This window comes from Chinchilla lanigera, unplaced genomic scaffold (genome assembly GCF_000276665.1).
Source record: "Chinchilla lanigera isolate Chin_1 unplaced genomic scaffold, ChiLan1.0 scaffold00003, whole genome shotgun sequence".
Taxonomy (NCBI): domain Eukaryota; kingdom Metazoa; phylum Chordata; class Mammalia; order Rodentia; family Chinchillidae; genus Chinchilla; species Chinchilla lanigera.
Genome location: NW_004955404.1, coordinates 51,079,038 through 51,096,025, shown reverse-complemented (window position 1 = coordinate 51,096,025; position 16,988 = coordinate 51,079,038). Strand labels below are relative to the sequence as shown.

General features: G+C 37.8%; 1 protein-coding gene across 2 annotated transcripts in view; it reads right to left on the bottom strand.

Annotated features, from left to right (window-relative positions):
- Window positions 1-1,780: 1,780 nt before the first annotated feature.
- Wbp4 (WW domain binding protein 4) overlaps window positions 1,781-16,988 on the bottom strand; it is a gene marked incomplete at its 5' end in the record, with an annotated part of 48,001 nt that continues 32,793 nt past the window's right edge. Inside the window, 3 exon segments of one of the 2 annotated variants that reach the window (XM_013516774.1) lie at window positions 1,781-2,422; window positions 3,327-3,400; window positions 11,768-11,961. In XM_013516774.1, the coding sequence (XP_013372228.1) occupies window positions 2,414-2,422; window positions 3,327-3,400; window positions 11,768-11,961 (277 nt within the window). 2 annotated transcript variants of the gene reach the window in all.

Here is a 16,988-nt window from a genome sequence, read left to right as displayed (position 1 = left end):
ATCACATGCCATGTGGCTTCTGGAAAAATTACACTCACAAGAAAAATAAGTGAAAAAGAAAAATGAAATCTTAGAATTATTATGAAAATAACTTTGAGTGTCATGGCTGTAGAGTAGGTAGTCAAATAATACTAAATGAACATATGTTAAATTATATAGAATAGAAAAATGAGATAATTAAAAATATTTGATTAATCCAAAAAGGGATTAACAGAGAAATGGAGGATAAAACAACAGCAAAGAAATAACATGCAATTAAAAAAAAAAACACTGTCACACTAGCAGAAATGTAAGACCCAAATATAAGCTGCTTAGAAGAGGTACAGTTTGAATAGGACATAGATAAGATCAAAGTAAGAGAATAGAAGAAAGATATATCATGTTAACATAGTACCAATGATTGGTTTCTTTTTTTTTTTTATTTTAAAGAGTAAAAAAAGGATAACATAATGATAGGGTGGGCTTACCAAATTACAGACAAAGTGGTAAGAAATTATTAGTGGTTATTGTTTTACATATCGTTATCTACAAGATAGTTTCTCAGGAAAACAAACAAATAATAGTGAGTTACAAAAGAGGTAGGAGATTATCAATAGTTGTTGTACTATACTTTGGTATCTTCAAAGTGGCTTCTAAAGAAAATAAATAGAGCTATACATGAGTGACCTATTGAATAGTCATTAACTATTCTCAATGGTTGTTGTAAGAAACACGTGATAATAAACATGCATCCATTTACAAAATACCATAGAAACAATACAAATATTACAGAGCTATGGATAGATTAGTAGGAAAATATCAATGGCTGCTGTAATATAAAATGATTTCTCAGGAAGACAGGGATATGAAAGAAGGATTTAACAAGTAGTTGCAGCCTAAGGGCTGTCAAAAATAGCATATTACCTCCTCACCAGTGACTTCTGTCACTGAGGTGTGATGGCTGGAAGGAAGGCCAGGATTGAAAAGAAGGACCGAGAGACTTGCACCTTCGTCTAGCAACAGGCTGTTTTCTTGTTCCTCCATAGTCCTGATTACCCAGGGCTCCTCCATGGAGCCAATGATTGGTTTCTTGCCCCGCTGTAATTCCTGCTGAGTTGCTATGGCACAAAGCCAATATGGTGCTGGAGGTCGTGTGGTATGGTGCTCAGTGACTATGGCATCCAACCAATATGGCGCTGGACACTAGAGGCCATGTGCTAAGCCCTACCCTTCTTCCGCTGAGTCAAATTAGGACTTCCTACTTCGCTTTTTGTAATATCCTGTTCCCTTTTCCCATGTTCCCACCCAATCCTGGTCTGCCATGTCAGGTGGTCTGCCTCCTAAACCCCACCTCCAGCTTGGGGCTATATAACCTTGGGCCCCATGAAAGACCCTCAGAAGTTCTATGTCTCTCTTTCTCTCTCTTTCCTTGTGGTCTTCTCCACACCCACAATAAAGGCATTTTATTCTGCTTTGCTTCTCTCTGCGCTGGAAAAACCTGTCAACCATAAATAGTGATTTAAATTTACAATTTCTTAGCTCAGTGCTCTGTACATTTCAGAACCAAGGATGGTTTGGGCTAGATTCTTTTCTGCAGAAGGCTGAAATTGAAGGGGTTGACAAGTCTCATTTGGAGACTGAGGAAGATCCCCTTGTAAACTTAATCAACTTGTTAGCTGTATCAGTCAGTGTTTACTAGAGAAACAGATGAACACAAGATATACAAATGCATAAAAATTTACAAGATTGGCTTATGATGCCCACCCTCAGAGCTGGATGAGGAAGCATGCAGAAGTTGTCTGCACACTGGAGACCAAAGGATTCAGTTCAAGGTCGAGCTCACTGCAGTGTCTCGTGCAAGTCCATATCAGGAGGCAGATGGGTCTGTGCTAGAAGCCTCAACAGTCTGCACAGGAAGCCGAAGAATCTGTGGTCTGGAAGCCAGGAGATGACATCCAAACTGAAGGTGAAAACTGCAGCTCCCTTGAAGAACAGAAGCAGATCCATCCTTCCTCATTTCCCCTTTACACCATCCAGGTGATGAGCTGCCCTAGGGTGGGTCTTCTAAACCCTAGAGTGTATAGAAGTTCTATACCCTTCTATACCCTAGAATTGCTGAGCTGATTTAAACTTCTCTTAACTAAACTCAAATTGACAGAATCAACCAGTTTCATAGGACAGTAGGACCGAGGTCTCCCTTTCCTTCTTGGCAGTTAGCCAGAAATGGGTCTCAATACCTACATATTCTTTGACACATAGTCCCTCCATCTTCAAAGACAGCAATAAAGAATTTTCTTAAACCCATTCATGTGTGAAGTATCTGTCACCAGCAGATTGCCATTCTTCTTAAGGCTTCACCTGGTTAGGTCAGGCCCACAAGAGGCAAGCTCCCTTAGGAGTAAATGATTTGGGATTAACTCTCCCAAAGATGATTTTACAGGCACTGAAGAAGAGAACGAAAATAACTCAAAAACAGAATAGTCAAAATGTTTGAGGAGATCAAAGAAGAAACATATAAGCAAATTCATAAAATATTTAGCAAGCCTAAGGAAGATTTAAATAAACCAATAAAAATTTAGTTAATAAAAAGTTCAGAGAGTTTAAAGAAGAAACAGAAAATAATCTGATTGAGTTAATACAAGATATGGGGGGCTGGGGATTTAGCTCAGCGGCAAAGTGCCTGCCTGGCAAGCGCAAGGTCGTGAGTTTGGTTCCCGGTACCAGAGAAAAAAACCAAAAATAAAAAAAATACAAGATATGGGTGACAACTTTGGTAAAAATTAGAAATTATGAAAAGAAATCAAACAAAAATTTTCAGGATATGAAAATTTAAATGGAAAGCATAGGTAGTAGAATTGACCACTGTGAGGACAAAGTGTCAGAACTTCAAAACAAATATGATATAATATGATACACCCTAAAAACAAGATATCATGGAAGTGGGATCCAACAGCTTCTCAAAAACAGCTTCTCAAAAAACTTTTTTCTTTTTTTTGTTCTTTTTCCGGTACTGGGAATCAAACTCATGACCTTGCGCTTGCCAGGCAGGTGCTGTGCCGCTCAGCTAAATCACCAGCCCCATCTCAAAAAACCTTTGAAATATGGGAATAAAAGAAAAATGAGATGACTCAAAAGATATAAAAATTTATTGACTGAAATGATAGTAGAAAAAATTGCAAAGCTAGAAAAAGAATTCAATATTCAAGTACCAAGAGGCATATAGAACCTCAAATAGGCATGATCTGAGAAGAAACTCTCCACAACACATAATCTAAATTCCAGAAATTTGACAAAAAGAATACTGAAAGCTATTATAAGGAAGCAGCAAGTAACCTATAAAAACAAACCTGTTGAATAACAGCAAATTTCTCAGCACAAAAAACTTGAAGGTGAGGAGAGCTAGAGTGAAGTTTCTGAAGCCCTAAAAAAAAAAAAAAAAAAAATCAATGTAGATATCTATATCATGGAAAATTAGACTCTAAGGAAATACATAAATCAGCATTTGCAGAATACATTTAAAAGAATCCTTACAGAGACAGCACCAGTACCAAAGAGACCAAAGGAAACAACACATCTAACATGCATAGTAAACAAAAGAAAAAAATAAAGGAATCAGCACTGGAAAAATAACAGAATGACAGGATCCAGTAACTAGATTACAATAATAACTCAGTGAAAATGCTCTTAACTCCCTAAGCAGAAGATACAAACTGGCAGATTGGACAAGAGCATAAAACCCAACCATATGTTCCCTAGAAGAGACACCTTATTTTAATCACTTCTCATCACTGGGACACTGTCCAACACCTGCAATTTAAAGGAGGAAAGGTTTATTTTGGCTCATGTTTTCACACTGTAGTTGACTGGCTCCAAGGCAGAAATGGCATGGTGGAAGTGCCTGACAGGAGGAAAAGCTGCTCATAAAAAAAAAAAAAAAAAAAAAAAAAAAGTTTGAGAAAAGATAGCCTTTCTAACAAATGGGCTGGGAAAACTGGCTACCCACATGGCGAAGAATGACTCTAGACCATAATTCTCACCCTGAACTAAAATCAAATCAAAATGAATCAAAGATCTAAATATAAAAAAAAAGAAACACTAAATCTGCTGGAAGACAAAATAGGCAAAACTCTTGAACACATAAGCACAGTCAAGGGCTTTCAGAACAGAAACTCAGTTGTGCAAGAAATAACACCAATGTTATGTTTGTGTCTGGATGTCCCCCCAAAGCCTTATGTAGTCATGGGGGCAAGCTTTATGATTGATCCATGATCCAATGCTGGGATTATGGGTGTGAGTGCTATACCTGCCCTGGGGCAGATAGTTTGCATATGTAAGGGAGAGAAAGAGGCTGCTTGCCGCCATTCCTCCCTTTTGCTCTGGTTGTTTTGCTGTCTTTCGCTGCCATGAAAGGTTGCCCTCTGTCGTGTGCCACCCTGCCTTGGAGCCAGCTGAGTATGGACTAAAACCTCCATGGACTGTGAGCTAAATAAACCTTTCCTTCCTTAATTTTGGGCGTCAGGTATTTTGTCTCAGCAATGAAAGAAAAGTAATCAAGACAAGCAACAACCAACAAATGGCATCATATGGAATTAAAAAGCTTCTGCACAGGAAACAACCAACAAAGCAAAAAGACAGCCTATAGAATGGGATAGACACCTCAAAAGGAAGACCCAATCAGAAAGTGGGCAACTGAAAAGAACACACAATTCTCAGAAGTACAAATGGATACTAGGTACATGAAAAAACACTGAGCAACTTTGTCCATTAAAGAAATACAAATCAAAACAACATTGAGATTCCATCTTATGCCAGAAAGAATGTCTATTATCAAGAACTCAAAAAACAACAAATTCTAGGGAGGTTGTAGGGAAAGACTTACCCTTCTATATTGTTGGTGGGGATGTAAACTAGAACAAGCACTATGGAAATAAGTTGGAGATTCTTCAAAAAACTAAAAATAGAAATTCCATTCGACCAAGGTATATCTCGTTTTGGCCTCTCCCATGAAGAATTCAAGACATCACATTACAGTAATACATGATGTTTATGCTTATAGTATCACAATTCATAAACACTAAATCTTGGAAATGGCCTATATGTCCACCAACAGATAAGTAGATAAAGGAAATGTACTTTTACACAATGCAGTGCAGTACTATTCAGTCATAAAGGATAAAGATGAGTTGTTTGTAGAAAAATGAATAAACTAAGTGAAGTAAATCAGATGTAGGTTAAATATCACATGGTATCTGTTACAGCTTGTGTCTGGATCTCCCCTCAAGGCCTCATGGAATCATAGGTGAGGCTTTTTCAGAGGTTTCTGAATCTAGTGTGTGATGCTGGAATTCATTGATGGTGCAATGCTAGGATCAAGGGCACTAGGATTAAGGGTGTGATTACTACTCACCCTTAGTAGCCTAAGTAAGATATAAGGGAAAGAGCTGTGGTCCTCCCTTGTTGCTTTGCTGCCTTCTGCCCATCACAAACTATTTCTTCTCTGCAATACCTGTCTGCCATGCCACCCTGACTTGGAGCCAGCCAGTTATGGATTGAAACCTCTATGAACTGTGAGCTAAATAATTCTTTCTTCATTTTGGGTGTTGGGGGTTTGTCTCAGCAATGAGAAACATAACTAAAATTGTATCTTTTATAAAAGAAACCCAAAGTGTGAATAAAGCACAAAATAAAAGATTATAGGAAAGAGGAAGACTGGAGATGGGAAGGGGCCCGAGGGTGGGGGAGGGGAGGAGAATGGGTATAAAAAGGATCAAGAGTTGATACGTGCACATACCATTTCTCCACAATGAATGTACTCATACATTTTAAACATATACTAATTTTTCAAAAGAAAATAAAGATACTGACTGGTAAGGAACAAATAAAATTGGCAGTCTCAAGTGTTGATAGAAGAAGAGTTGAGAGTGACATACATTTATAAATACTACCAATTTTTGTGCTGGGTGGGGTATGGTTCAGAGCAGCAGGGACAGGACATGGTAAATTCTACCCAGTGAACAGTTAACTTGAACTTGGCCTGCGTATGTGTGTGTGAGCACTTGAGATGGGGCACTTCCTCCTCTGGGGCTCAGGTAAGTCAGGTGTCACCTTTCTCTCCTTTCTCTTGTTAGAGGACAATACAGGGACAGTATGTTGAGAAGAGAGGGTCAAAAAGGAGGAGGGGAAGCAAGAAAGAGAAGAAATGAGAGTTCTCAACTTGGCAATGGGAAAAATAAGAATTTTCCATTAGAGTATTTTCATTCATAAATTGCATGACCATATGACTTATTAACCGATCAGCACATTTTTAAAAGTGAAAGGGAGGCATTATTAAAAATTATGCTGAACTGTAAGTGAAAATTGAGTTGTCCAGTATAAATTACAACATATAAGCCCAATTAATCTCCTTCTATTTTCTGAATTTGCTATAACAAGAATGTAGTGTTTTCAGACTAGGAATACATAACCAATTAAAAGTAGAATGGGAAAATGAAATGGGAGATTTAAATGCCAATAGATTTGATATACTGAGATGGGAAAAGGAAATATGCAAAAAGATTTTCCATGGAAGATAACTGTGCTGTTTTTTTGTGAAGAGTGAGCTAGATCAGCAAATGATAGGCTTAGATGAAGACAGCCTAACCCAGGTTAGTGAGTTTATATGCTTAAAAACATGTACTCAATAAATATAGGTTGACAGAAATGTTTCTATGAACCCTTTTCACCTTAGCAATACTGAGAGATGTTTTTAACAAGAATGTATTTGCAAATTAAATCCTGTGTGTGTTTATGGTCAAATACATATACATTAATCATTTTATCAATTTTAAGTATACAGTTGAGAGTAATTAAGTACATTCACATTGCCTAATCACCACTACTTTCCAGTGAATTAATTTTAATATAGTGTTTCAACCCGAGTCAAAACCCAAGACTTCTCTTTGTTGCAAAAGGGACCACACAGATATCTCAACTCAACTATGTACTTCAAACTAGAGAATACCTAACTTGCAAGTAAATGGACATTTGCATTGCACGGGAGAGAACTGGGAAGAGAAAAAAAGAGTAATTGTGCTATTCAGTGGAAATTTGATCCTTGTGTTTTTCTTTTTACATTTTTTAGACCTATATATATTTTTATTTTTTTTGGTACCAGGAATTGACTCAGGATCTTGCACTTGCCAGGCAGGCACTGTGCCACTGAGCTATATCCCCAGCCACTTATATATACTTTTAATGTAGATAATAGCTAAGATTTTGAATTGTTACTGTATAAATACATTAAATCTATTATTTCTCAAACTAAGTCTTAGAGGTAGACACTTTTATTGTGTACAGGTAAGAAAATTGAGGCACAGACAAGTTGAATAATTTGCCTAAGGTCTAAACAGCCACTAGATAGCCAAACAGGGATTGGTAATGACTCATACTAAACTTGCATTCTTTCCTGTTCTAGGTCTTGCTTTTTTGATCTAATATTGGAAATCAGTCCATGAAAATACATACAAGACTCCTTTCTTTAAACAGCTGTACAGTGTTGCATTGAACGGGTATAGCAAAATTACTTCAACTATTTTTGCACTGGTAGACCTTAGGTCAATTCCAATTTCTGATTTATAAGTAATGCTACATTTATTAATCTTATCAATATCATCTCTCATATGCATGAATTTATAGGGTATATTTCTGGAAATGAAATTTAAAGGCCAACAAACATATGCTTTTAATTTGATTTATTGAAAGTTTGCTCTCTGTAGAGATTTTGTTTTTTTATTTGTTTTTGAGGCAGGGTTTCACTACGTAGTGCAGGCTGGCCTTGAGCTCACTTTGTAGCCCAGGCTGGTCTTGAACTCTCAACGATCTTCCTCCCTCAGCCTCCTGAGTGCTGGGATTACAGGTGTGTGCCACCACGTCCAGCTTCTGTAGAGATTTTATTGATGTATACTTTTAAGAACGTAACTGCTGGGTATACTAAAGCCCATGAGGAGATGAAAAAGAGGCTTGGAAGTTTATAATATTCAAAGATCCCAGACACAATGTCAAGACATGCTCTATAGGACCACAGGGGAAACACCAGGTTTTCATCAGGTGGCAGAAGGCAAGATGATGGGTGTCAGGGAGGGGAATCAAGGCCTGAGCCTTCTTTGAGGATTTTGGGGAAAATTTAGGACACAGATGAGTAAGTAGTTTAGGACTGGCTAGTTTGAGTAATTCTGGCAGGCTCTGGGCAATGGGTTGGGCTCTATTTACCTGGTACCTGGCTGTGAGATAGTTAGGACAAATGAACCACAATTGGCCCTCTTTATCCATGGTTTGCACATTTGTGGGTTCAACCAACCACAGACCAAAAGTACTCAGAAAAACTGTACTGAACATATACAGACTTTTCTTTTCCCTGAAGAATATAACTATTTACATAGGGGCTGGGGATTTAGCTCAGCGGCAAAGCGCCTGCCTGGTAAGCGCAAGGTCGTGAGTTTGGTTCCTGGTACCAGAGAAAAACCAAAAAAAAAAAAAACAAAAAAAACAAAAACTATTTACATAATATTCACATTATATGTTATTATAATATACAGATAATTTAAAAGTATACTAGAGGATATATATGTACAGGTCAATGCAGTTTTATATAAAGGATCATGCCATTTTATTTAGGGGATTGCTGGGGAGTGGGGTTTAGAACCAGGCCCTCACAGGATGACTGTACAGTATTAGGTAGAGGGCAGCAATGGAGACTAGGGATTGGCTATCTTGCACGTGAATGTTTCAAGATCTTTGCTGTCTCTACTTGACTATAAGGCTTTTTTAAAAATGTCAGAAAACAGAAAATTAGAAAACAAAAATATATACTTTTACTAGCAGTGTACAAGATTACCAATTCTTCCATCTTCACCTATATTATCAAATTACTTGACTCATGACTTTGACAGATGAAAACTGACATCTACACAACAAATATCAAGTGCTTGTGAGGTACTAGGTGCTACTGATATACTGGGAATAAAATAAATGAATACAGTCTGTATGAAAAGTGCTTTTTCATTTTTATTTATTTTTTGTCTTTTTGAGACAGGGCCTCACTATGCAGTTCAGGCTGGCCTTGAACTCACCTTGTAGCCCAGGCCAGTCTCCAACTTGCAATGATCCTCCTGCCTCAGCCTCTCATGTGCTGGGGTTACAGGTGTGTGCCACCACGCCCGGAGAAAAATGCTTTTTTAAATTGCAGTGCTGGGGACTGAAACCAGGGCTTGCCTTACATACCCTTGGCAAGTGCTATACACCTGAGCTACCTCCCCAGCCCCCATAAAACTTTAAATGGACGAATTTCTTTTCTTTTTTTTTTTTTTGTGGTACTGGGGATGGAACTCAGGACCTTGTGCTTGCCAGGCAGGCACTTGTGCCACTGAGCTATATCCCCCAGCCAAGACTTTAAATGGACATAAAGGAACCAACTAAACGAAAAAACATGTTGATGAGAACAATGTCAGAAAGATGCCAGCTACTTCCAACTCAACAGGTGTAGTACCAAAGCATATTTTTTTTGTTTTCATTTTTTGGAAAAGGGAGACAACTTGACAAAATGTTATTTGAAATAACAAATGGCTTTGAGTTATGAAAACCTTTAGGGCCGGGGATATAACTTAGTGGCACAAGCGCCTGCCTGGCAAGTGCAAGGTCCTGAGTTTGATTCCTGGTAGCAAAAAAAAAAGAAAACCTTTAAAAAGGTAGGATCACAATATTTTCTCTACCAGAAGTTAAAACATACTATAAAAATATAGCAATTAAGTCAGTAGAATATTGGTGCAATGATACCGAAAAACACTTTCTAATTTATGCAAGTATGTATGATATACCTACATATGAGCAGTGATATTACTTAATATATAAATACCTGGTACTGTTGCTTCCTAATATAGTTCTCAGAATTTATACAGACTGTATTAAGTAGTAAATACTGGGATTTAAGTAGTAAATACTGGGATTTACTGGGATTTAAAAAAACTCTTTGATTCTATATTTATAATAAAATGTATTTTTATAACCTACCAACATATATAAAAATGTAAAAAAGTCAAGAGGGCTGGTAATGTAGCTCATTGGTATAGCGCTTACCTGGCATGCACAAGATTCTGGGTTTGACTGCTAGTGCTGCCAAAAAAAAAAAAAAAAAAAAAAAAAAAAAGGAAGAAAAAACATCAGGAGCTGGGTACTGGTCTACAGTTTCAGCTCCTGAGGAGGAGGCAGTTAAGATCATTTGAGGATGATGTCAAGGCCAGCCAGAGGTATGGAGAGATCTCATCTTTAAAAAAAAAAAAGGCCCGGTGTTGCAGCACATGCCTGTAATCCCAGCACCTCGGAGGCTGAGGCAGGAAGATCGTTGTGAGTTCGAGACCAGCCTGTGCTACAAAGTGAGCTCAAGGCCAGCCTGAACCGCATAGTGAGACCCTGTCTCAAAAAAGACCAAAAAAAGTACCAAAATGCCCTCCTCAACTACATGACAAACCAGCTACCATCTCAAACTACAAAATATTTCTTCACAATTGAGGGAAAAGTTTAGGCATTTATATTCATCAAGTATCCAAATAAACAGACTGAAATTCAAAGACAATCTCCAAATTCTATTTCACCAATGCTAAAATGACTGATCAGTATTACAAGGGGAAAAAGAAATCCAAAGTGAAAAAACTCAACAAAAGCAGTATTTATTTTTTTATGAAGTCTTTAATAAGCTATTGTTCCTATATGTATAGTAGTACTACTCAAAAGACAAATATCTGCTACCAAAAGTTAAATACTGTACAATTTTAAAAATATAATTTTACAGTAAGTTTGTAAAATGGAAAGAATCTACTTCAAATAGATTAAATGACAAAATTCTACTTTTTAAGAAATCTAACCAGAAAATAGGAAATTTCTAATATGCATAACTGAACACTAAAAACATGTGTTGAAGTCAGAGACCTTCATGCCTTTATCCACATAGCTTTAAATAAAACTTTAAAATATTTTCCAGCACATATAAAGCTGTCAAAAAAAAGTGCATGACTGGAAAAAAGGCCTAAATTATAACGTGAGCTCCTGAAGAATAAGGACGTCTTTTTTTTGTACATCCCTGGTTTCTAGCATAATGCTTGGCTCAAAGTTATAATGCTTAAGCAACATTTGTTGCTTTAAACTGAACATAGGCAAAATACACATTTCTACCTTTGGTCCAGTCTTTGCTCCAGTTTAAGCTCATTTGAAGTACCTGAGCTGTTCCTGGTTCTGGCCTTTGAACTCAAACTGAGTAAGGTAAACCAACACACATACATTTTCCCCATCAACCTCTGGCTAGGACCCTCAGAACCACATTGTCAACTGGCTGTGAATCTTCTCTTATGTGCCCTGATTCTTTTTTGAGTAACAGTTAACATCAGTATGCAAAACCAATGTATTTTCAATGTAGGATAAATATGTTCACACGAGTAAGAATGGAATAAAGATCTTGGTTTTCCATATTTTAAATAACAGACACATAGTATCTTAAGGTGTGACATAATTAGCAATTTTTAGACAATGAACATAATACACTGTATTACATAGCACTGTGAGAGGCTCCCATTTTAGGAACAAAAATAAATTTCACATGAAAAAGATTTATCTTAATTCACATAAAATATATTTAAAATAAATCTAAATTTTCATCATCAACGTACTCAGAAATAAATGCAGAGAAGCTGTAGGAGGTGTAAGTCCCCATTTTGGCCAAAATGCACATACAAAAAGATCTTTAGCAATTACTGATCATCACCTCGTTGCCTTAAATTTCTAGATTTTCCATTTTCAATTCTTCTTTTTTTGAAGACTGGGGCCACTCCATCTGCCACAACTCCAAGAGAAGTGACTGTTTTTTCCTTAAATACCACTTTGGGTTCCACAGCATTAGCCTCAGAAGTCGATATATACTCATTCTCAGTGCTTGGAAGTTCTAAATCTACCTCCTCACTAGAATAAAAAGAAAAAAATAAAAGTTATTTGACAGAGAAAGCTGAACGTTTGCATGAACCTGTAAGACACCAAAATCCCGAGGTCTTCTAATGGTAACAACAGTGAGAAATTATAGGGTGGTCACTCCAGAGTAGTAAACTATTTTAAAATACTTGTTTTAGAATTTTATTTAAGATATTATCTAACTCTTATTAAGGTGGATACATGACAGAAAAAGTCACTATTTCTTTTTTACTTCTGTTACACAAAAGAGACACCATCTCAGAAAATGCTTGTGCTAATAAAATATGAGAGCAGTACAAGTGGCTAAGGGAGAGGGATTTATAGGAACTAATTTAGCCATGCACTTGACAAGGACTCTGGAGGCTATAAAACATGAGATGAAGACCATGACAATTTTTTTATGACAGACTTGCCCTGTAGTTCAGGCTGTCCTTGAACTTCCTATGTAGCGCAGGCTGGTCTCAAATTTGCTGCAATCCTCCTGCCTCAGCCTCTCAAATGCTGGGATTACAGGTGTGTGCCATGACATCTGGAGAAAACCATGGAATCCTAATGTTCAGTGTGACTATCTGCCAAGCACCTCTCTTTCACCAGTCCTTCAACCATCAACATGATCAGTTATAAATAATCAGACTGGTCTTGAAGTCAGTTATCCGATTAACAGGGGTCTATGGTGGTACCTTATACCCTGGACAGTCAATTGGTCTATGACAGAGGATGTGTAAGCTATACACATCCATCAATTCATCAACACAGGCAGAGAAGATCATTATGTTCAACTCCCTGTAGCAGCTCAGAATGTAAAATCTGTTGGGAACTGCATATCATCTTATTTGGAGAAGGGTATTCTGCAGAGGTATAGAAGCTGGCATGCACAGAAAAGAAGAGATGGGTGATGGAGAACATAATTTGTTTTCAAAATGATGCTTTCTACAACTTTTCCTAATTGTGTTAAAGTACACATTAAGTATCATTTTTATTTGTTCTCCTTCCCTAGTTTCCCTTACACTGCCAGCAATGGTGCATTTAAGATCACTAGTAGCCAGGTATTGTTAAATATGCTTGGTTTTTTGTTTGTTTTCTTTTTGAGACAAGGTTTCACTATGCAGTTCAGGCTGGCCTTGAACTCACTTTGTAGCCCAGGCTGGCCTCCAACTTGCAGTGATCCTCTCATCTCAGCTTCCTGAGTACTGGGATTACAGGCACGAGCCACCATGCCTGGCTCACATATGCATGTATTACCAGCACTTTACAAGGTTGACACAGGAGGAATGCAAGCAAGTTCAATTCCTTCCTAGGCAATTTAGTGAGATCCTGTCTCAAAATTTAAAAATAAAAAATAAAAGACAGGGATATGCCTTAGTGAAAAGGCCCTGGGTTATTCAATTCCCAGCACCCCCCCTCCCCCCACACACATACTCACACACACAAAGGAATGCTAGTAATTGCATCACTTAATGAGGTATTAATTCTTGACATTTTATTCTTTTAAGAGATGAAGCCAAGGCTTAGGGGTCAAATAACTTGGGCAAAACAAACTATTAAATAAAGCTTGGTTTAAAACCCAGGCCTAACTGACCCTACCCCTAGATTCTTTTCCCTATACTACTCTGTTTCCAAGCAAAACTAAGGAATTCCACTAAGCCAGATAGAGAGATTTAAGTCAAGAGTAGCAAGTTTTTGGTCACTGGACAAATCTATCTCTGGATCACAAATTTCCATATGGGATTTTTATTAGTACTATAAGTGTGCAGTGCATGATGTTTACATTCTTTGTTTAGAGTTGGTTCATGTACATAAAAACATCCTAATTTCTTTTCATCCCCTTTCCCACCCCCTCCCTTTATCACTTGATCCTCTTCCTGTCTGAGAAAGATCTATCTTCCTATTTCCTCTTATCTTCTATTTTGCTCTTTATGTATAATTTGGGTTTCTCAGAGAAGAGAAATCATGCAATATTTAAACTTGTGTGTCAGTTTTATTTCTTTTAATATTATGTCTCAAGGTGCATCCACTTTCCAAGTCACTCAATTTTATCTTTCTTTATGGCAGAATAGTATTTCCTTATGCATAAATACATTTTCTTTATTCACTCATCTGCAGATGAACATACAGACTACTTCCCAAGATTTAGCTATTATGAGCTGTGCTGCTATAAGCATGGGTATGCATGTATCACTGTAGTAGGATGTCTTTAATTCTTTCAGGAAGACACCTAGAAGGGGAACAGCTCGGTCAAATGGAATTTCTAACTTTACTTTCTGAGGAATCTCCATACTGATTTCTACAGTGTTGTTTATTGGGATTGTGTAACTCTTCTATCCCATTTCCGTGACTCCTATCTCTCATATCATCAAGGCAAAGCCCTTCTTGGCTCTACTGTGATCAGGCTCTTATTCCTCCTTTCCTCCTTACTGCTCCGAGACACGTCAGATGAACTCCCACTGAGGGCTTCTCCACTAGGTCTTCCTTCTGTGGATGCTCTGCAAAAGCACCTTTGTTTTGTTGGTATTTCTAACTGTAAGCATGACATAAACCTAATTTGGCTGGCAGGCAGAAAGAGCCTGTCTAAGGTTGTTGTCAAATCAGAGGAAAGCAGAGCTCAAAGAGAAAAAGGAGACAGACATGGTAACCAGATGCAGTAACTTTATTCAAGCTGCACTCCATCCAGGTATTTGAGAATTTCTGTAATTTGCAAATGAAAAGAGCACTGGAATGGATCATATATACTTCTTACAACAAAGCTAGCAAACCAAGAATAGTGACCTCTCATTAACTATGGATCCTGATAATTGGAAGAGATAAAGAACTACTATGTTCTTTTAAATATTCCACCTGGATAAAAATGCAGGTTTAGAAAACTATGTTCCTAGAGTTATTACTGTTATTGTAAAAACAATAGGGAATTTGCTAGGACTGTCGAAATATAAGAATACAAACAGGTAAAATTTCAAAGTAGTAATGATAGTTCAAAAGCTTTGAAAATAAAGTCTTTGTTAAAGAATAATTAGAAGTTCACTAATAATAAATGCTCAGGGTTTCTAAACTGTGGATAAATAGCAACTGACATGCTCTTTATGGAACGCAATAGGGTATTGGATACAATTTTAAAATGGTTGTAACTTTTAAACAGGTATTCTACTTCTAGTCACAAATGTGTACAGAGTAACACCGGGGTTCACATATGGGCCCTCCCTGCGTTGCCCTGCGCCGCCTGAGGTACTAGAGCAGGTGGTCCACGAACTGTTGGCACTGTGGTTTGCATCTGGGCTTTTCTTGTGCCTTGACCTCCTGGAGGTCACAGACACAGGCAATCCATGATCACTGCCAGTGCTGCCTGCGTCTGGCTCCTGTGTATGCCCTGAGCTGTTTGGACACAGAATCAGGTCGTCCACAAACTGCTGACACTGCGATTCATGTCTGGGTTCTGCCTGCACCCTGGACTGCCTGGGGATACAAGACCACTGGTCCATGATTGCGCCACCAGTGCAACCAGCTTCCGGGTTATATGCTTGACATGAGCTGCGAGGGGACACTGAATCAGACAGTCTGCCATCAGCTGATATCACAGTTCGCATCTGAGACCTGGCAGAACTAGGTATACTTCACCATCTGCCAGAAGACCCCAGACAAAACAGCACATCTTAGTGGACACTGAGGGGCAAGCCTGACCACCAGGAAAACTAGGCACACTAGCCAACTTGGCTGAGCTGCCAGGGAAGAGGGAGACTGGGTGTTCTGCCTCCACCATCAAACACGACAAGACAAAGAACTAAAACACAATCTCAGAACTCCACCCCACTCAGAACAAGTCCAGGAGACAATGATGTAGAACTTGGTAAACACACACCTGAAACTGCTGAAATGATTGCAACGGAAGTAAAGAAACATCTCCATCAGGCCATAGAAGATATCAGATCAGAAATAATCTCTCAGGCAAAAAATGAAATGACAATAATAATGAAAGAATTGTTCAGCACATCTAAAGAAGAAATACATAAAAAAATAGATGAGCATAGGAAACTGACGGAAACATTAAATGAACAACACAGGAATGAACTAGAATGCATGAAACAGATTCAAAGAGACATACAGGAAATCAAAACTTCCACTGAAAGCTGGAAAAACTGCTTGAATGAAGCCAAAGATAGAATTTCAGAACTTGAAGACAACATGGCAGCTAGCGATCATGAAAGAAAGGATCTCTTAAAATCAACAAACAACCAGGAAAAATCAATCCAACAGCTGCAAGATGAGGCAAAGAGGAATAATGTAAGATAAACAGGAGTCAATAAAACAGCAGGAGGCAACACAAACAACATAAAAAGAATATTTGCAGAAATAATAGCAGAACATTTCACAAACATGGAAACAGAACCTGATATACAGGTAAATGACGCATATAGAACTCCAAACAACCACAACCAAAATAAAACTACACCCAGACATATAATAGTCTAGTTCCCAGATCTCCAGCAAAAGAACAGAATATTAAAAGCTGCTAGAGAAAAGAAACAGATTACCTATAAAGGGAAGCCCATCAGAATCATGGCAGACTTCTCAACACAAACCCTCCAATCGAGAAGAGCTTGGAGCGAAGTACTACAGGTCCTGAGACAAAACAGCTTCCAACCAAGTCTGACGTATCCTGTCAAACCATCATTCAAATTTAAGGGAGAAATAAAACATTTCCACAACAAAGAACAACTGAAGAACTTCATGAGTGCCACACCATCCTTACAAAGAGTACTAAAAGATTTCGAGACAGAGAAAAAAATGACCACAATCTCAAGAATAACAATAGAAAAGAACCCTCAAGGACAGCAAGCAATTAAACAGGTAGAAAAAGTAGGAAACCAACAGCAATAAATAACATAACAATGATAAGCCAATACATATCAGTTATAACCATAAATGTAAATGGTCTCAATTCACCAGTCAAAAGAAACAGACTGGCACAGTGGATTAAGAAACAAAATCCAACAATATGATGTATACAGGAAACACATTTTACTGAAAAG